Source organism: the organism of the source record quoted next, unplaced genomic scaffold, assembly GCF_019419815.1.
Source record: "Pyrus x bretschneideri cultivar Hongxiangsu unplaced genomic scaffold, Pyrus_bretschneideri_v1 Contig48, whole genome shotgun sequence".
Classification (NCBI taxonomy): Eukaryota; Viridiplantae; Streptophyta; class Magnoliopsida; order Rosales; family Rosaceae; genus Pyrus; species Pyrus x bretschneideri.
In genome coordinates, this window is record NW_025999785.1 from 2,625,372 (window position 1) to 2,647,067 (window position 21,696).

General features: G+C 35.6%; 2 protein-coding genes and 1 pseudogene across 2 annotated transcripts; 1 reads left to right on the forward strand and 2 right to left on the reverse strand.

The window, feature by feature from the left end:
• Nucleotides 1-815: 815 nt before the first annotated feature.
• LOC125469954 (cyclin-H1-1) lies at nt 816-4,449 on the forward strand. Its single transcript, XM_048568228.1, has 14 exons — nt 816-957; nt 1,324-1,374; nt 1,743-1,809; nt 1,926-2,038; nt 2,163-2,236; nt 2,421-2,541; nt 2,624-2,692; nt 2,965-3,006; nt 3,203-3,271; nt 3,353-3,411; nt 3,559-3,643; nt 3,761-3,849; nt 3,934-4,017; nt 4,251-4,449. The coding sequence occupies exons 1-14, from the start codon at nt 898-900 to the stop codon at nt 4,252-4,254; spliced, it is 987 nt and encodes a 328-aa protein (XP_048424185.1). The 5' UTR covers nt 816-897; the 3' UTR covers nt 4,255-4,449.
• A 5,292-nt stretch (nt 4,450-9,741) lies between these two features.
• Nucleotides 9,742-10,530, reverse strand: LOC125469969 (nuclear transcription factor Y subunit B-4-like). Its single transcript, XM_048568267.1, has one exon. It carries the CDS (start codon nt 10,504-10,506, stop codon nt 10,057-10,059), a length of 450 nt encoding a protein of 149 aa, XP_048424224.1. The 5' UTR covers nt 10,507-10,530; the 3' UTR covers nt 9,742-10,056.
• A 6,474-nt stretch (nt 10,531-17,004) lies between these two features.
• On the reverse strand, nt 17,005-20,018 carry LOC125470016 (annotated as a pseudogene).
• Between the last annotated feature and the right edge of the window lie 1,678 nt (nt 20,019-21,696).

Genomic DNA, 21,696 nt, shown 5'->3' on the forward strand with positions numbered 1-21,696 from the left:
TGGACTTGTGAGGAAGATGTTGCTTTATGCTTAGCATGGGTTTCGGTTAGCGAAGATGGTGCAGTTGGCGCAAATCAATATTAGTTGCTTGGTATTGTGCCATTTGCATTGCCCGGCTACACCTTCTTCCATCACCCATTGATGTGATATTAAGGATTTTTAGGAAACAAAAACTCTTTGAAAGTTGAAAGATTTGTGAATATAGAGGATGATTGAAGGTTGAAAATTTGTGTGATCAATTAATATTGGACCTATGTTGATATAGAGGATGATTGATGAAAGTTAAACGGTTGCTGAGAGTTGAAAGTTTGGTGTTGAACGGTTGGTGAAAGACTGAAAGTTGAAGGCTTGTTTTGTGGAAAATTGAGTGATTTTTCAATATTTATCGAAATTTAAATATTTTAAAATTAAAATGTTCATAAAATTAATTTACGATAGTCTACATATTTATTTAAAAAAAAATTGATTTAAGAAAAAAATTAGCCTAAGTTAATTATTTAATAATTCCAAGCTAAATTTTAGACCATAAATGTTAAAGTAGAAAATCAGTTTTTGAGCTAAAAACTAAATTTTTTCAGGCTAAAAAATTTGGTTTTTAGCCCAAAAGTTGAAAATGGTCTAACGGCTTATGCCGGTTGGGGTATTTACCTTAAAGTCATATTGGGCTTTTGTTCTTTCTTTGAATGGGCTTCTGACTTAAAATCATCTTAGGCCACGTCCGGACAAGATTATATAGGCGGGAAAGAGTGAAATACCGTTTGCACGAGTCTGAAAGAAACGACATGTCGTCCCTATAAAAAACGCAAAATAAGGAAGACACACGACGCCCTTTTCTCCGTCTCTCTCTCTCCTCTACTGACTTTCTGCAATCAACTGAGCTAGGGTTTCGGAGTCGCCATGGCCGATTTCCAGAGCTCGACTCACCGAGCCAGGTGGATCTTTACTCCCGAAGAACTGGTAATTCGCCTCCTTCGTATTTTCGCCTTTTTTTTTTTTTTTTTTTTTTTTTTTGTGTTCAGCGAAGGCCTGTTTGGTTGCCGAGAAAATGAAGGAGAATATAATTTCTAACTTTCTAGGTTTATTATTTCCGTCGTTGATTTTGGCTTCGATTGTGCCGAAAATTTAACTGTTGCTTTTGCTTTCGCTCTCTGTTTGATTTCCTCTGAGAAAAAATTGAAGTGGTGGTCAAGTTATAAATTGGAGGAATTTTAGATGAAATTAAATGAAGAAGCTTGTTTTCTTTGGGGCATTGATGTTTGCAAGGCTTTGAAGTTGAATTGAAATTTCGAATGCGTTTATTGATTTGATTTTTCAATGTTATAGGTTGGTAAATACAAGGCTGCTAATCAAAGAGCAGTGCAAACATTGGAGAAGGTACGTATTGTTTGATCGAAACAAGTAACTGATATCTTCATGCAACTCTCGTTGATAGCTGATTGTTTCACTTGTCTGTTGGAGTTAGAGTGTATGTACTAATGCATCGAGTGTACCTTATTAGATAGTTTTAGGAGATGTTTACTGGCTAAGCGGCTAGCAGAGGATGTGATGAAATTAGGGCAATGTCTTGACGTATTGGTTTAAGGATATAATTATACCTTTCTACTAATGCATGTGATTTTGTATGTCATTTGTAGTATTACATGTTGAAGATGTCCACATTTTGTCCCATAGGAAAATAGTTATCTTTCCGCAAAGTGGCTTGAATTGTTTTCAATTTTTCTAACAAATAATTTCTTGTGTAGTATGGAGCGACACTAATGGAAGTGGATGTTGATGGAACATTATCATACCCTAAACCCCAAGTAAATGGTAATGTTCTTTCAAGGAACCCCTCTCCCCTCCTCTTCCCCCACCCACCCAAACACATGCACACGGAGCTGGTTTTCAATGGCTTTAATTTTTTTTTTTTTTTTCTTTAAATACAGCCGATTCCCGTCCAAAACCCATTAACATTGATGAGGAGCAATTTATGCGAGTATTTTATGAGAACAAACTTCAAGAAGTGTGTACCAACTTTCACTTTCCGCATAAAGTTCAGGTATGTGGTCTCCTCTTTTGACAGAAAAAAAAAATAGTAATAATTATTTAGGAAGAATGAAACTAAATTTTTTTTATTAATTTTAGCACTATCCATATCCATGTCTAATTGGTTTCATTTGCAGGCAACGGCTCTCATATATTTCAAGAGGTTTTATTTACACTGGTCGGTGATGCAACATCATCCCAAAAATATAATGTAAGGTTGGCTTATCTCTATTAAGTATCTCTGTCAATTGTCAGCATATGTTCTTCTAGGTAGAAATTCACTAAGATGTTGAGACATTGTAGAAAATCAGGTCATATTTCTAATGTTTATTGTGTTTGTACATGTACCTAATTGTCTGTGGATTTTCAATTTAAATTGATTGACTTGTGCACAGGTTAACCTGTATATATGCAGCTTGTAAAATAGAGGAAAACCACGTATCAGCGGAGGAGCTTGGTAAGGGGATCTCACAGGATCATCAAATGATACTCAATAATGAGATGATAGTTTATCAGGCATGGATGTGCCACACATTTCTTTGTTGTTTTATTTTGTTTCTGTTTTCTTTGTTAAATATAATATACCTTTATCTTGCAGACTTTGGAATTTGATCTTATCGTTTATGCACCGTACCGCTCAATTGAAGGATTTGTCAATGATATGGAGGTAAAGTTTCTTATGGTTTTCTATAGTGCAACTTTAATATATATATATATATATATATATATATATATATATATATATATATATATATATATATAGGAATCCTTAAACAAGAGGGTGTCCCCATTTTTTTTGAAAAATGGGGATCCCTCTTGTTAAAGGGCCTGGTATGTGTGTGTGTGTGTGTATATTTTTTTTTTTTTTTCATAATGCACTTTTAAGTTTTCTTAGAAGTTCCTTCCACGCACTTGGTGACAATTAGTGTTGATTTTTAGGAATTCTGCGGATTAGAGGATAACCAGCTCCAAAATCTCAAGGTAATTGTTGGCTTTATGTTAATTGTTATTTGGCTGAATAGCATGTTGAGTATCTGTATCTACACGACTGAATCTTTAAAAGTCATTCATTGTTGAGATGCTGCATTTTGAATAACCAGTCACAGGCAATGTATTGCTTCATGTATGTTTCTTAACCGCTACACATATGTTGATGGATGTTTTGTTGAGATTGCAGGATGCGGCAAAGATGGAAGTTGATAAAATCATGCTCACAGATGCACTACTCCTTTTCCCTCCTGGGCAGGTATGATTTGTCAGTCAAACTTCTTGCTGTTTACAGCTCAGAATTTTGTTATTAATTTGAAGCTATCTTAATTTGATGCAGTTGGCATTGGCTGCATTGCGTAGTGCAAATCATGTATGCAGAGTTGCTGACTTTGAGAGGTTATCATTTGCAATCGGGTTTCCTATAGTTTTTGTTAATAGTTTTCTTTCCTGTATAGTTCTACTTATGCCTTCCCGCCAACTTTCCTATAGGGTTTGTTGTTGGACGACACTAAAAAAGTTTCTTACATGAATGCTCATTTTCAGATACCTGAGTAGCATTCTCTCTCGGCAGAGTTCTGCGCATACCATTTCAGAGCTAGTCGAATTCCTTAATGCAATCGATTCTTGGGTATAAATTCATTGCAATCAGCATTTAAGTGTGTTGCAAACTTCATAGGCTCTCTGATAGTGGCACGAACGTTTGTGAAAATTTCCAATCTCTTTTCTTCATGTCTTATGTATGTAGGCAAAAAGATACAAGTTTCCCTCAGACAAGGATCTCAAGCACATCAACCGGAAACTGAAATCTTGTTGGGGACTTAGTACACATGACGAGTATGCTCCTTATCTTGAGATAATCACGTTTAATCTGGTTACCTTTTCCTTTTGTATCATTGCCATACATTGACTACTTTTCAGGAGCAAGAAGCGGGATAAGAAATCAAAGCACAAGTCAAAGAGGAGTTCAAATGAAGCACAAATTCTACCATCTCGTGCTCAAATGTATGCCCTTTTTTGTATTCTGTTGTTTTAATTGAAGGTCTAGTGCGAGTGTGGCTACCATTTGGCGGCTTAGTTTTGTGAAATTCGCCATCTTATCTCGGTTTCTGGGCAATTTCATGTGCTTGTTCCTTAGAGATTGTTGATACACTGCTACTGGTGCTACTGGTGTCTGAACAGTTGGAGAGAGCCAAATTTACTTTCTTGCCGTATTAACACCTTTTGTATGGTTTCAGGTAAATTTATCTCGGTCTTTCCCTGGGATTCAGTTCGTCAGGCTCGGAAAAATACTCCAACCAGTCATCCTGTACCTTACGGACGACGAGAATTTTTACCCGTGCTTTAACTAATGTTTTCTTTCTCCTTATCTTGCTATCTTCGTTTGTGTTCTGTTGTCAAATTAATCTAATTTATGACTTTGAGTTTGAATGCGATGACAAATTTTATCTGCCAAAAAAAAAAAAAAAAAAAAAAAAAGAACCCTGGATTTTACAGTAATGAAAGTAATTTCCATTGTATTCAACGAAATGTGTGTTTTCCATAAAAGAATGCAAAGCTTTTTGGTTTCGACCATAATCATTAACAAATAGGGCTTCTATTTGGAAGCGCTGGAAAGGATGATAGAGAAATGCAAATGATATTTTCAAAAGTGAGACTCTTTAGTGTAATATAATATTAATACGAGAATTAATGCTAAATAGTAAGGTTACGGAGAGTTCATGAATGGTTTGGAGGAGGGTTCTTTATCCTCCCAATCTCTCTATGCTTGTATGTGCTCTATTTGAACGGTTACAGTTAAGCTACGTAAATATTTTATATTGATTTTTTTATAAAGATAATAAAACAAAAAACAATGTGCAAAAGAAAAGGATGGAAGGAGACGAGAATATGAAAGTAAAGAATCTTGGTTTTACTTGAGAGTTTTTTTGGTATTTTCGAGAAAAGTCATTGAAAAGGGTCCCACAGTTTTATTTTTTTAATCCAAAAACACTTTATAAACTTTCTTTAATCATTAGTACAAGTGGCGGTGCTAATATTGTAAATAAATTAAAGCTTGGGCACAGTAACAGTTTCGTAATTAAGTAGAAAGTTGGTAACACCGGCAACTGTTTCTTCATAAAATCCGCAACGGTTTCCTCGTACTCCACAAAATTTATTCTAAATTTGCACCCTATTCGTATTTATTCTGATTTTGCACCCCTACTCGTATTTATTCTAAATTTGCACCCCTATTCGTATTTTGGGTTTGGGTACGTATTTTGCCCCCTAGTCTCGGACAAAAACCGAAACCACACCGTTAGCTCAGACCAGTTCAACAAACGTCGCCGTTTAACCCTTCATCTCCCTACTTCCCACTGCTATACCCTGAAAGGCAGCAAGAAGGAAACCCTAGCTTTTGCCCGTATTTTCTCGGAAACCAAACAGGAAGTAAGTGTTTCATTACTGTAAAATGCAGATTGTTATTTTTTCTGCTTTTTTTATATTTTGCTATGGAAACCAAACAGGAAATGCCTCCAAGAAATTTATCACTTCTGGTCAGACTTTCATGCCAACCAATTTCAGAAGCAGGTTTTGTTCTTCAATCTCGTTTCTCGATTTCTTCCATTTGTGCTTTTACTGGTAGAGAATTTGAACCGGAATCGGTTTTTTTTTTCACTTATTTAATTTAAAATTCCATCCTTTAATTGTCTGTGAAATCAGCTTTGACAATTTCATTCAGATGAACTCATGGCTGTTCCGGACACCCGAGAACTTTGCTTAAAACCGACTATTGCGTAAAAATTAGAGATGAAATACAACGCCAGTGTATAAGTTATTAAGCCCGTGTTTTCGTATCCAGTTAGGCTTAGTTCACTGGTTAGTTTGCATACGGTATCATACTAGTAATGTACAATACTGATACCGTGCTTGACCATACATGTCCGGAAATTTGGCCTACTGATAGCTGAAACCAATCCTACCTTGTAACTGTGGTACCTAAACCCGATTTGTATAACATGAATGAGTTTTTCATGGTGGATTCAAATAAGTCTTGATGTTGGTTTTCGTTCACTTGGCGTCCTAATGTGGCATCTTTAGCATATTAACTGTAAAACCTTGAGTCTTTATGTTGCTTGAGAGGACACAGAGAGGATAAAATCATAGAAAGAAATGGGCGGAACAAAAACCCAAAAGGGGTTAGGGAGTCTGAAAGTTGAGATTCTATTGAATCTGTTTCGTCCTTGAGGACTTAGTGGCCTATTCTCTAGAGGATGATGAAATACGATGATCTTCATCTGTATTCATCATTATGTTAAACCTGTACTTAGTCAAGTGATTAGGTGCGTCAAAAGGTATAAAATGTATTACGATTAGAGATGAAATACAATGTCAACGGAAATAGGGTTTTAGGCGTGCACGTAATGATCCACTGCATCGATAATGTTTAGACTGAGGATGTATTTGTTTCACTACAACCTCAAAGGCTCCAAATCATCTGCCAGGTTGGGGTGTTCCAGCATGAGTCCATTGTGAGGGTAGAAACTTCTGCCTGAGTTTGCTGATTTTCCGGAAGTTAGCATTCCGTTCGATGATATGTTAACTGAATATAACAGATTAGGGAAGAAACGAAAATTTAAAAAAAAAGAGAGAAAATGAAAAAAAACTAAATGTTTCTTCTTCAACACTTCAAAGGCGTTCCATTTTTTCATGGTAAACTGACAAGCCTATCAAGAACTTAAGCGTTAGGGCATTTGCATTGAACCCCCATACATTTATTGTTCCTTCTTGCTCTGTTTAAGCTAACTGTATGAATTACCTTTGCAGCCGCAAAGCCTTCTGCCTCCAGCAGTACAAATAAAACCATACCATCTTCAAATCGGAGTTGTCAAGATCATCTTGGGGCGCCCTCAAAACCGCTTTTGAAAATTATGTCTTGTTATAGGAATGTATACTCTTGTAGCCACGTGATCATATTTGGTTATTGTGTTGGACCTGATATTGATGATGGATGGGGCTATGTGGATGCTTTTATTAATCCAATCACTTAAGTATTTTTCAATATTCCATGTTTTTTCTCCTTATGTTTTGGGATATTTCATAGATTCATTCAAGAAACACTTTTTGTATGCGTTAACAACGTCCAATTTGTAGATGAAAACGCGTAAAAATTGTTCAAATTTTAATATGTGAGGGTCAAAAACCAGCAAGGTACATAAGAGCAAACATTGGCCGGAATCGTGCTGGAAGCTGGTGTAGGCTGCTGCCTCAGAAACATGGTCTGATGTTGTGCTGTTTATTAATCCTAACAAGATAAATGTAGCCTTTGAAATGTGTCTTGATTAGGACAGATTGTAACTCTAGACACTAATTTGGTCACCTTTTTCATATGTAAAGTTGAGCAGCTGCAACTCACATAGATAACCCAAGATCTCGTAGCCCTTTCTCATGGAAAATGAAATATGGATTCTTACTATTCTTATTAAATGGAATTTACTATTTTTTTTATACACGAATCTCCTCTCGCTTTGCTCTCTTAAACAATCCCAGAGTTGGTGTACACCAATGAGGAAAGAAGACAAACCAAGAACTGGTCCCAAAAATTGTCCAACAGTTAAATGAAGACAAATGTTGTGACCGCTAAGTCTTTTGGAGATTGTGCTTCGAATTAGGTAACTTGGGTCCACAATACATGCAATTGCGAAATAAAGACAAAGGCATTGAGAACTGATCCATTTAGAGTTGATTGGGAGTCAAACTTGAATAAGAACTCACTGTTGCGAATGTACCATATGATCATATTATTTATGAGTAAAACCATGACATAGTACTAGTAACGTACGTCATTACTAAGATCGTTATTCCTTTAATTTATCTATTGATTAACCTTGTGCGTAAGAGTTAATATATGTACTTGTTTAATGATATGGTGAGACAAATCAGAGAGTTTGTGATGGTTGATCAGTGGTCCCCTAGCTATATGACCTTATAAATGGAAACCCTAGGAAGCATGTTAATTGAGCCCTAACTCTGACAGCTTGTAATTTTATTGTACTATGATTCTCTTACCTCCTCTTTCCATCCCCTTCTTTCTCATTCTCTTATTTTGTCTTTTTTTTGCAATAAAAAATTAATATAAGATGTTGACGTGGCTTAACCGTGACCGTTCAAATAGGAGGAGAGGGAAGGAGAGGGAAAATAAGAGGGAAGATAATCCTACTCCAATTTTATTAGTACATAGAGTAGGGTTTTTGCACTAATCTTTAACGGGAAGATTACCCTAATCCATATTCCAGAAGCATATAGTAAACTATATTAATTAAGCATGCTTGAGATTCTATCGGACTACTTTAATTTCACAGTAACTCATGCTATCTAAAGCCACAAAAGATTAGTGGTCCTAATCCTAGGGTTAAGAGCAAACCCTAAACCTAGTACTGCATACTGCATTGTTAATTCAGTATACTTGTATTTGATTCTTAATGACTAATCTGCAATTATGTATATATGAAAGCTTCACTTTGATAGTATTTCGGTTTTGTTTGCTAACCATTTCTTTTTCGGTTTTTTGAGTTTTCACTTTTTATGTTTGAGATATAAGAAAAGTACATATATGGTGAAGATGAGATGAAAAAGGTGATGAGATGAGAGAGAGGAGAAGAAATAAGGAAAAACGAATGTAAACAAAGCGAAACAACTTATAATAGTTTTTGGTTTTGCGTTTTTTGTTTTCATTTTGTATCTCATTGCTTATCTATTTCTTCGAATCTCTCCCATCATCCTTATCTTTCTTCTCCATCCCTCATTTTTCTATATTTTCTCTATATCGTTGACGAAAAAGTGAAAACGAAAAGCAAAAACCGAAATGGTTATCAATCAAGCACTTAGTTAATTAACTCTCATGGATATGCTAGGTTGTGGTATTTGATGGACTAGACATGCTAGTTAATTATTCAGTTCAAGATTCCTATATATCATCAAGAAATCATGCATAATTAGCCCGTGAATATTTGGCGTTATTTATAATTAGACAAGTAAACTGTAAATTGCAAATCTCCAAGAACACCTATATATATGGTTTAGGAGGAAATTTCTAAGATAGATAAGGGAATGAGATACAGTACAGCTCATAAGATATAGTCATGGAGGAAATTTATTCAGGGCCCGAATGGACCAAAGGAAGAATTTGATGACAAAAGATACTTTGCTACAAAAACCAGAGAAAAGATTAGATTAAATTTGAAATATATAACTAGCTAGATGATATATACACATTTGAAATATATAACTAGCTAGATGATATATAGATGATACATACACATTTGAAATATATAACTAGCTAGATGATATATGCACATTTGAAATAGAATTTAAATGACTAGGAATCATTTGAAATCTACCTTCTTTGTTTCGTCACTTTCTTTCTTCTGTCAAAATCCTGACATGAATCTATGAATTGTAATAGTCTAAACAAACAATTTTACCTTATAATTCTGTCTTAATCCTTAAATCTGAAATCAATTAGTGCAAATTAGCACTAATAAATGCAATCAAAGAAAGAAGAGAAGAAATTCTTAATCCCAATCATATATATATATATATATATATATATAGCTCAAATATATATATTTTCTTTTTCAGGTTGATATATAGCCAGATCTTGAAAGAGAAATCGAGCGAACCCGTAATACACTGTTAAACGCAGCTGCAATACTGTTTTTTCTTCTCATTATCGGAAAGCTATACCGCTCCTTAACTAAGAGAAAAAAAGGAAAGAAAAATTAAACTTAAGCGGAAAACACCTGAAGAAATTAAGCATGAATATTTGAGTAGAAACTTGGATTATTTTCCTCTTACTAGCAAGTAAATTAAGCCAGTTCATATCAAACCTGACAGTTCACTGACGGAAAAAGTGCAGGCATAACTAATGCCAGCCAAACTCAAACATCGAGCGGTATGATGAAAAATCTGACCTAAAACATCATCCGGAAACTTTTTTAAGTTTCAAATGAAACTTTATTTGGCCCCAGATCCCATCGATCGGAACTGCATTCTTGATCAAGGTCATGGCTTGGTAACAAGGGAGTTGTCACCTTTCCCAAGCACCCGAAACTCCAGATTTGAAGTTTGATTTTGCTGCGCTGCCTGCTGGCCTCCATGACTTTTAATATGTGCTGTGTTTTGGTTGTTAGCTGCAGCTTTGTCTCTTTCAGCTTCCCTGTATTTATGCAAGTACCTTGTAGTAGCCTGGGCATGGTTATCAAAGCCTAGAGCACTCAGAGCCCAACAGATGTCGTCTCCATTGACGGTCTTGCGATTCTCCTTGTGACACTTGTCAGAAGCCTCGCCAGTTACAAAACTTAGGAACTCAGTTGCACATTCTTGCATTGTTTGTTTGGCTTCCCTGGAAATTTTGGCTCTTGGGGGAAGAATTTGTTTCATGATTCGACCCACGTTTGCAATTGGGAGCATTCCATCTTGTTCCTGATCTACCATGTTGATTGATCGATCCATACAATTAGATTTTGGAGGAGTTAATTTGATCTCTTTTGAGACAGACACATTGCTCCAGATCAGAATTCACGCTTGTTTTTTTTATAGATGTTTATGTATATGTGTGTGTATGTACGTATGTGTCGACGTCACAAGTCATTCACCAGTATTAATTAATTCTATAAGTGGTTTAGTATTTGATGATACGTACCCTAACTATTCTATATTAAGATAAGAAAAATATTTGTTTCTAACTACTAAACAAAATAAATTTTCAAATTTTAACGAAGTATTACTAATAAAGTCCAACTTGTCCAAATATGATGGTCAAAATAGAGCTTAGGATGACTTTTAAGTAACTAATTGATCTAATTAGCAAGAAAGAACCACTAATTCTTTACATTATTTCTACAATATATATTTTAATTAGTACGCAGCATCTGAAGCCGTATTTGAGAAAGAGAAGTACTTTTCAACATATGTAGACGGTGGTTTTAAGGCTTTGAGCCCAATCTAAGATTTAAAGTACAATGGTCCCCACCAAACCTCTAATCTCTCTTACTAATCTAAAATTAATTAATCCTAAAGTATTCTTGTAGTTCGTACTCCTGATCAGTTGAGTGGATGGCGTTTGTGCACGTCTCTTGTCTAGCCGTTTAGGGATGGATCCTACCAAAACCTACCTAAAAAAAAAAACCTTAGTGTTTGATTAGCTCATGCATTAGGTTAAATAATGAGTTTGTCACTCTATTTGGTAACAAACAGGCAATGCATTTCCTTAATTTTAGCTGTGAATGATGCAAGTATGTTAGGTTTTGGTCAGGTCGATCCTCCAACTCACTGGTAGAAATTGTTGAAGTTTGAGACCCTCTTGTCCTACATTGGTCAACAGTATTTTTTCACTAGCCTTTATATAGGCTTATTCCTTTTTCTTAGTAATTAGAACTTGGACCATTTGGAAATGGATTAAAGGCTTGGGCCTTATGATTGTGTGGATTAGGCTTGATGATTATACTATAATATTAATATTAATTAATCAAGACAACGGCTTTGGGGCACTTGGGGCCAAGGAATTAAAATTAATCTGATCAATTAGTTTTAATTTCGAATTAAGTTTTTAATTAAATTAATTAAAAACGTTTTGATTAATAGACACAACTCTTTGGAAAAAGTTGTATAGCTTCGGATACATCCAAAAGGTATTTGAAGAGGCATGAAAGAGCCTACATAACTGGAGTCATCAGTTCCATCAAAAATCATCTTTTCTTCCTCTTTATCTTCCGTACAAACTTTCCAGAGAGTAAACACACAAAGCAATTCGCTAGAGTTCTATAATCCAGTGCGGATTGTAGAATTAGGTAGTTGTATCCTGGTCGAGCAGACGTTGTAGAACCACAAGCACACGAGTGGGATGGAAATACTGTTCGAAGGACATAGCATTTGCGCTAGCCTCTACCTTCAATTCATTCAAGTTAGTATCATATTAATTTTTTGTAATTATTGTGTTATTACATTCTGTATTGCAAGTATTTTTGAATAATAAAGTATAAGTATTTCGGTTCTGTATTTTTGTTATTTTATTGTTTCTAAATTGTTCTCCAACAGAAATGGGGCCTAAGGCCACATGGTATTTGGCACATCTCGGATCTGAGGTCGGTGGAAAATTAGCATTGAGTCTTGTGTGAGAAGAAAAATTAAAATAAACACGATATAAAACTTCTCTTGAAAAAATAACCCAAAAATCCTTACTAGTGTACATAAAATAATATAACTCTCAAATCTCATATCTAACACAATCTTAGCCCGTCTAATCCTTGTCTTGCCAAATAACTCACATGTAAAATGAAAAGTGAGGATGATAAACAACAACCATCGTTGATAAGTAGAATATGTAATATGCCAATCAAACGTGTCATTTTACATATACTGTAAAATATGATAATAATATCAAGCTTTAACCATGTAATTCCACATCACATCATCTCTTCGCGTGCTGGTTATCCATCATAAAATGTAGCTCACCACATGACTCCTAACGTCCCCGTGTGCCATACATATTCCTCGGATAACCCAACACTAAAATTCACATGCTCCATGAACAATCACAAGAGTCCATAGAGTGTATATACACATATCAAAACACTTCCTGAAAGCTAACATGCTTGACTTGAAAAATAGATGGAAATTTTTTAAAATAGAGCAAATTCCATGGTAGCTCATGTTTTTCACATTTATCGCAAAATAAGAAATTTTACAACACATTACATAAATCACTAACTTTGGTAGTTAATTAGAACCTCGACAAAAAAATTCCCATTAACAATCTCCACACATCAAACTTACTAATACTCTCTCGATATATGAATATATACACATATATAAATCTATTGCATGCTAGCTGCATGCAGCGTGATAAAAGGAAGGAAACGGATGATGAAACAAGACCTAACTGCGCCCTATTTACTAGTCCAATTTGGATTACTATTAACTAGTGCAAATATTGACTAATATAAACATTTTTATGAGACGATATTTTGTTAGATAAAACTTTAACCATACATCAAAATGTCTACAAACATAAAAATATTAACAGTAAAAATAATAAATTCAAAAACGATAAACCCCCCACATCAGAACATTCTAGTAAAAAATCAAGTCCATAGTGCTCAGTGAGCTCACAATCACCAAAACTCAAAGTACTGTCACAACGAATTGAAGTTGCGCTGCCATAAAACTAATCGCATCTCGCCTTAAATAAATAAAAGTTCTTAAATTGTCCAATTTTCCAGATGCATGTTTTAAGAAGCACATGGTGTTGTTGCAAATACAATTATATATAATATTGCTACTTTATGTTACAGTTTGGAGGAACATTTGTAAGATAACTAGCTAGTTAAGCAAAGTGAGTGAAGTATAAATAAAATTTCAATTTGTTTAAACCATCCACCAACGTGCTTAATTACTTTTTACATTTTGCATTGTACTTAACTGTCACGTTCCGACTCGGGCTCCACCACATCCCAGGGTCGACTCTGCCGTAGCACGATATTATCCACTTTGGGCCTCGACCACGCCCTCACGGTTTTGTTTTTGGGAACTCACATGAGAACTTCCTAGTGGGTCACCCATCCTGGGATTGCTCTCGTGCGAACTAGCTTAACTTCGGAGTTTGAATGAACTCCGAAGCCAGTGAGTTCCCAAAAGGCCTCGTGCTATATGAAGGTGGGCATGTACATATAAGACACATCACTCCCTCTCCATTGGTTGATGTGGGATGGTACAATCCATCCCCTTTAAAGGCCCGACGTCCTCGTCGGCACACTCGCACCAAACGGCAAAGTGGCTCTAATACCATTATGTCACATCCCAGATCAGCTCTGCCGTAGCACTATATTGTCCGTTTTGGGCCCTGACCACGCCCTCACGGTTTTGTTTCTGGGAACTCACACGAGAACTTTCCAGTGGGTCACCCATCCTGGGATTGCTCTCTCGCAAACTCGCTGAACTTCGAAGCCAGTGGGTCACCCCCTCTCCGTTAGTCGATGTGGGATGTTACATTAACGATCCACATAATTCCATTGTTTATTCATCAATCGAGATATCCGATCTCCATTAGACTGGTTAGTAGCAAACTCAAACTTCGCTTACAAATAAGATCGGGTTAGGCCTATAAAGAATATATGCTTTGAATTAAATATGAACCAACTTGTACAAAAGATTCTTCAATTCCATTAAGAAAACCTAGGCTTTGAAAAATTAATTATTAGGCTATTAAGTAGAGGAGTTTGTTCCTATGTTCCTTCTTTCTTTTTTTTTTTTTTTTTTTTTGTATTTTATTTAAGAGGGGGAAGGTTGATGTCCTTTCTGAATAAGTATAACTTCATTTTTTCATATCAATAAAATTTCCTCATACCACTAAGGTTCTAAAAAAAGTATGGTGCACTGGTGATATGGTAATAAACAAATGGAGATGGGTGGGCACAACCCATGACACAAAAATCCTAAATACTAGGAACTTCAAGTACAAGAAAAAAATGCTCTTAACTAATTGACATGCAAACGTAGAAGAATAAAACACATCTTGTACTTCACTCTTTTTGGAGGCCATAATCCGACTTTGTTTTGATTCCTTTCTTTCTCTTTTATACCTTACTATCTGATGGGTGGCATTCGATTAAGACAGGAAATGAAGAAGTACTTTTTAATCTTCTTCAGTCAATCCTTTGCATGGAAAGTTCTGGGCTTGCTTTAGAGAGAAATATTATTCTTGATGTCCAGCAGGAGCAGATATTGGACACCTAGCTACTACCTAGCCAGCTAAAAATGGAGTCCCTTCTTCAAATTCTCCTCTTTCTTCCTTTTTTTATTTGAACAGTAACGATTAAGTTACGTCAATATCTTATGTTTTCTTTATAGAAAGAGAAAGACAAAGAAGAAAGTGAAAGGAGAGAAGATGAGGGGATTTGGATTGGAGATAATCCTACTCGGCTAAAAATAGACAATATGTACTATATATTCTAGCTAGATCAAATATTCCAGTCGACAAGTGGATATTTTTATGACTTCCTTTTGTGATGATGTTCTACTGTTTTTTTAACAAGACCACATATGTATACACATTCTCTCTAAAGTTATATGAAAATAATGATTCGCAATTGGAGGTTTTCTCGTTTTTAAGTACATAGTTCTCTTGTTATTGATGGAGACCTAGTGTGGCCTTCCGCTCAATACTCTTACATGATTCGATCAAGACTTCCGCTCAATACTCTTACATGATTCGTTCAATTGTCTTGATCAATAGTAAGCTTTATTGTAGGGGTGGGCGCGGGTTGGTTTCGGTTTGGCCAAAATTGCAAACCAAAACCAACCAAGCTGGGTCTAAAACTAATCAATTCAATTAATCGAATGTGGCGGGTTGGTTTGGATTGGTTCTCGGTTTATGTGGAGACGAAAATACGTAATAAATTTATCTTCCAAAAGCTACAGAAATTAACACCAATATGAGTGATTGCTCAAAGGAAAGTACAAATGGAGCAGCCCAAGGAGAGCACCAAAGCAGTAGCTATTGCGTTCTCCAAATGGTGCCCTTGTTCCTCTCCAAAGGGACTCTTAAACTAATAAGGTTTTGTTTTCATGTGGTGGAAACACGGTAACTCGTAAATAACTAATCATTTATATTACTACACGTATTAATTATGATTAAAAAATAAATATATGCATGTTGATTTGGTTAATTCCATCCTAAGAATTTTGAGAACCGATTGTCAAACCGATTAAGGTCAGTGCGGTTCGGTTTAATCACTCAAACAAAAAAAAAAAAAAAAAAAAAAAACCCAAACCGTCGGCGCTGTGCGGACGGTTCAATCGGTTTTTTCTTTAAAATGCCCAACCCTACTTTATTATATCAAAACTTTAAATAGAAGGTCATGAGTCCACTACTAAAAGGTCAAGCACTGATATTGTCTTCAATTCCACCACCTATTAGACCAACCTGTGTGAAAGTAGCACAAAAAACTTTGATAAATTAGAAATAAAACCAATCAGTATAGGTACACTCTTCGACGAGAAAGTCTTTTGTACGGGTGCCGGATCAGAATGATTATTAGAGGGGGTAAGGTCAATAGTGGGTCAGAATTAGCATGACAGATCAGAGATGATGGGATAAAGTGTGTTTTTGGTGTTTGGTTGTTGGACCTCAGAATTTCTCCCCTTCAACATGTTATGCTCAAATGTGGGATTTGGTTTGTTATCAACAAGCCCAAAACGAGATTGAAAAATGGGTTGCAATTTCGTTTGAAGCCTGCACTGATAAGTCCAGGAGCTAAGAGGCTCAACTGTGCTTTTATAGCCTGGATTGTACGCTTGTATTTGGGCCTCGCTTAGCTTTGGGTCTTAGGTAAAAGAAGGGATTTAGGCACAAATAGCAAGGGATGCCTACAGCATATCGCGCGATTGAAAACCGTACGAAAATTATATATAGTGCTGTTTACATATAAAATTTAAGGAACTAGATCCTCTTCGAGGTAAATCTTCGGGATTCTGCTGAGCGACAAACATGGGCTGTTGGATTTCGATTCAAATGCTACAATTATTATAACTTTAAGAGGGACCCTCCTATTTGTAGCCGTTGGATCAAAATCTAACGGCCCGTGTTTCTTGCTCAGCAAGATTCCGAGGGTTTGCCTCGGAGAAGATCCAGGTCCAAAATTTAATACTTGATGTGTATGTACATACTATTTACATAATATTTGATGTGTATGTACATAATACTTGCATACAAAAGTCTCAATGCCCATCAGACTCTTACATAAAAGAACTTAATCTCGGAGGGGTACACTTCGGTGTCGTTCTCTCTTTCGACAACTCATGAACTGAAAAGGCAACTTTGACATTTTACTGTACCGGCTTAAAAATAAAGAGGAATCAAACAGTAAAAGAGGGGTATTTTCTTCTTTTACTGTGCTTAAGAACAATGTTTTTTTTTTTTTCCATGGGGTTTTAGTACATAGAGTTTATGTATTTCGACCCGAATATTTTGCAATCTTTTGTGCGATCACAATGGAGTACAGGAGACTAAAAGACGAGCGTTAAAATCACAAAACCTCTCACTGCAAAAAGAAAACAAAAAGCCTCATGGTTTCTGAGTACAAACATGTATGTCAGTAACCATATTGCTCTTGGAGGTTTCTCCAACAATGCAGAAAAGTAGACTTCATCCTTTGATTTGGGGGAAATAGCCCCCTTGTGTTGCTTGTATCTCAGCTGTAGAAACATGTACATGAAATCATCCAAACCCTTTCTAACACAGAAGAACCGGTCAATCCATAACAATCCGCCAGGCCTCAGAATTCGATCCCAATCAAACAGGATAAAATCCAGCAGCTGCAGGTCAATCCAGCGGTGTGAATCATGTCCATTGTGTTGTCAAAGAACGGTAGGCGTTGATTCAATGTTATCAACAATGGAACCAAACCTCTCATCTCGTTGAAAGGCGCCCTGAGGTTGAGAGCAGTAGAGACTACTGTAACGTTATGTTCTCTCATCCTTGCAGCGAATGTTCCTGTGCCAATGCCAAAGTCAAGACCAATCCTCATCTCCCCAGGCTTAATAGCCAGAACATCACTGATCCGAAAATCTACAGTAAGTGAGCTATTTGTAACCCATTTAAGCTTTTCCTTCTCCATTTCAAAACACCCAACACACTTGGAATAGCCCCCCTTGGTGTTATTTTCCATCAAGCACTTAAAGTTCCTGCAATGATAATTGCTCCACCGCACATTTCTATCATCCGGAAGTTTCCAGAGACTCGTTGATAGGGTAAGGCTTCTGGTAGACCATGGAGGCCCTTGTCAAGCACCGCCTCCTGGGCAAAGGATCACAACCGTTAAGCATCAGCTTCTAAGCTAAGTTCCAATCATCGTTGCAATAAGACCCGATGTCATAGCTCATGTACTCTTCCAACTCTTGCTTGTACAACACACAAGCATGTCCAATTGTATTATATATCCTCTCTATTCCGTATATACTAATCTTCCCGGTTCTACTCTCCTTTGGGGTTATATACTTCCTTAACTCTTCAATCACAAAAGTGTTAATCAAAGGCTCCTCTTTCGTCGTTGAGTTGTGAATACCTTCAGCTTTGGGTAACCAAATCAGCCTCAGAGAAATATGAGCAGAATAAAGAGGCCTGATTACTTCCTCCTCCAGATACTTCCTGTACTCAAATTTAGTAATGTTAGTTGTATGCAAGGCCTCTTTGTCCTTCTCAATTTGCTGCACCGCTGACTCGAGCTTTTCATGTAAACTTTCTAGTTTATTTAGAACTTCCCCTACTCGATCAGACAAAGCTTTTATGTCAAAACCTTCGTACGCATCTTTGACACCAGTAAAATTGTAAGCATATGTCTTCATTGTGAAAGAAAAAGCCTGCAGAGTAGAACTTGAACAGACTGCATATGCTGAAAATTATAACAACGCCTCCAAATGGCATCTGAAGCCAACCCATTAATATACGCAGCCTACATTTCGGATGACAGCATCTTGCCATCCTGAATAAAGCACGAAACCTCAACTTTCCTTCTAACCAAACACTAATTCTGTACTTCCTTTTCTCGGATTTTCAACCTAGTTGTAAAAATAAATCATAGTGATTGCAAAATGATCGGAAAATAAAATGTTCAGCACAAGCCACAATCGAACTTACACAATTAAATCAATGGATCATTTTACCGAGAAAATGTATGAACTCACAACAGATTGCGATTCGTAAGATGAGCATCCAGTCTTATATAATGTAAAAACCAGAACACAGAAACTCCAAGATTCAGAAATGTGTAAATTTCAAACAACATGAATCAAGGCCAAACATTTGCAACTTCGATTTTACATCAATTTATAATTTTCTCTCACAATACAAAAGCAAAACATAAGAATTTTCTCTGAAAATAATTTATAACAAAGGAAAAGCCAAATTTTCTCTAAAATTTCACAGAAGAGCCAATTTCCATTAGTTCTAAACCTTCTACATTTCATTCCCAAAAGCCATAACATCAAACACAAGTTAAAAGACTCAGAATTTCCTTTCATTTCCTCAGATTTTCTCAGCATCCAAACAACATCTAACAAAAGAAAGATAGCCAAATGAAGCTGAAAGTAAGCTACTCAAACCATAACTGAAATAAATAACCGAAATTTAAACAGAAGCCAAAACATAATCTCCAGGAACATGCATCAAACTGAAGCCAAAACATCAAACACAAGTTAAAACATTTTAAACTTTCTTTTCCCTCATATTTTCCCAGCATCCAAACAACATTTAACAAAAGAAACGTAGCAAATGAAGCTGAAAACAACCCACTTAACCATAAATTAAATAAAAAATTTCCAAATTTAAACTTACTCAGATGAAGAATCTCAATGATCAAACTGAAGCCAAATCAATCTTCCTGTGCATAAACTTAACATATCTTCTAAACCCAATATCTAAAAGATAAAAAAGATTGAATCTTTTAGTAATACTTCAAATTTACTCCAAATAATACACTTACCAATTGAGCATTAAGAGCTGTAAATTCGTATTTTTCAAGCTTTACCCAACTCACAAAATCCACCAAACTCCCCATTATTTATTCCCTTTTTGTTATTTAATTTATTTAACAGCATTCTTCTTACTCAACAGGCATTGAAGCACGAATCTCCAGAGTCCAGAAGAAGAACCCTGATCAGAAATCAATTTATATAATTAAATTCAGGCCAAAAAAAAATTATATAATTAATTACTAAATCTTCTGCACACTTGTTTGTTTAATATATTAAAAAAGGAGTTGACTTTACAAATTTGGAGCTGAAAGAAGAACAGCGGTGACCAGTTGGATGGTAGCTGCGTGCCGGGTCAACCCGATTTGGGCCTGTTTAATTTCCATGTGATGGATGGAGGGCGAGAACCCTAAAATGGCGGGAGGGGAGGGAAACGTGACGTCGTTTTATCACATGCACTGCCGTTTACTGAGTGTGACCTAACAGTAAAACGGTTGACGAAAGTTATCGTGCTATGGGATGATATTTTTCGAATTTGAATTTATTTGTGTTTTTGGTAGGGTAAGATAAATGCATATCGCATTATATTTTGCCTTCCTTTGGTTTAGGAGAAACTTTTTCATGTGTCGGTAATATGATCTGTTATTGTTACACCAAGTATCATGATACAAGTGGTTGGACTTTTTTTTTTTCCAAATATCCATTCACTTGTTTTATAACACCTAGTGTATCAGACTGTGTTTCCAGCACCCTAAACAATTTCTCATGATTTAGGGTAAATATTTTGGCTTTTGTTCTTCAAAAATTGATTTTTATTTACATTATTAAACATTTTATCCGTTGGACTATTAGTTTAGCTATTACACTAAAGAGGAGGGATAGACTTAGCCTCATAATAAGCTAGCAGCTGTTATTCTTTTACATGACACTATTTGGCATCAATAAGTTTTGGCAATGTGAAGACTTTTAAAAGACAAATCTTAGAAGTTACAGTTACGAGTTTTGCTCATCTGCACATTTTTTTTTTCATGAGTGAACATTTGAGATTTAACTAAATTTCAGCTAGTTAAATTTTAACCATTCACTCGTGCAAAAAATGTGCAGGAGAGAACCTCCATACAAATTATTACGCTATTCGACATTTCATCCGGTCGAACAATTAACTCAACTTTAGTGCATATCACATAAATATTTGACAATTAACTCAATAACCACTCCCTTTAATGTTAGGATGTTGCTATCTACACCTAATTGTTATCTCTCACATATTCCTCTTAATGTTTGGTCGTCAGATCGAATAAACTGAAGAAGATCAAATGACAAAATTAACAAAGTATGTGTAAAAGATAAAAATGAGTGCGTGAACAGTTAATTTTTCTCGCATTTCAAATATGAAAATTAACAAGAAGATCAAACTTATTCATGTGAGACTTAAATTTGGTCACATTTCAAAGATGAAAATTTTGAGACAGTTGTTAGGGAAAAGAAACGATCCGAAGTATATCTCGATAAGCTTTTTCATGTCGTTTTTTGAAGTGATGGAACAAGATTTATAAGGTAGGTTCTAGGTTTTACATGATTTGCATACATATGAGTTTGTAGCCAATGTTTCATATATACTTGGCACACAAACGTGTCTACTTTTCAGCATCCAAAAGTATCATGTAATTGCCAACACATCATGCACTTGAAGATAAACATTTTGCATGTTTCACTACTCAACTTTTACACCAACCTTTAAGCATGCATCTTATCTTTTAGACACTTCCAATGATATAAAATTGTAGTGACAAGATGTCACTTGGGTTAGTTTAGGGGTGAGGGTTAAGTGTGAAGTAATGACCAAGAGCAAACTACGTTCAGAGTTTGCAACCCTGTCCAACAGAATAAAAAAAATCAATAAATTTTTGATATTTTTTATTATAAATTTGAAAAATTCGTGATAAATTCATGCTACAATAAAAAAAATTCGAACATAAAAAAGCGATAATATCCTTTCTATCTTGCCGATATTATCAATATTTTTCTGGCATTTCTTTCACCTCTATTACTTCTGGTCTTAATTTTTTTTCACTTTCGATTGCTAAATGGGTATTTCCATAAGATCGACTTAAGGTTGTTTAAAATAATTTATACAATGGCTAATGTTCGTATGAGAGTCGAGTATTTAGGAGG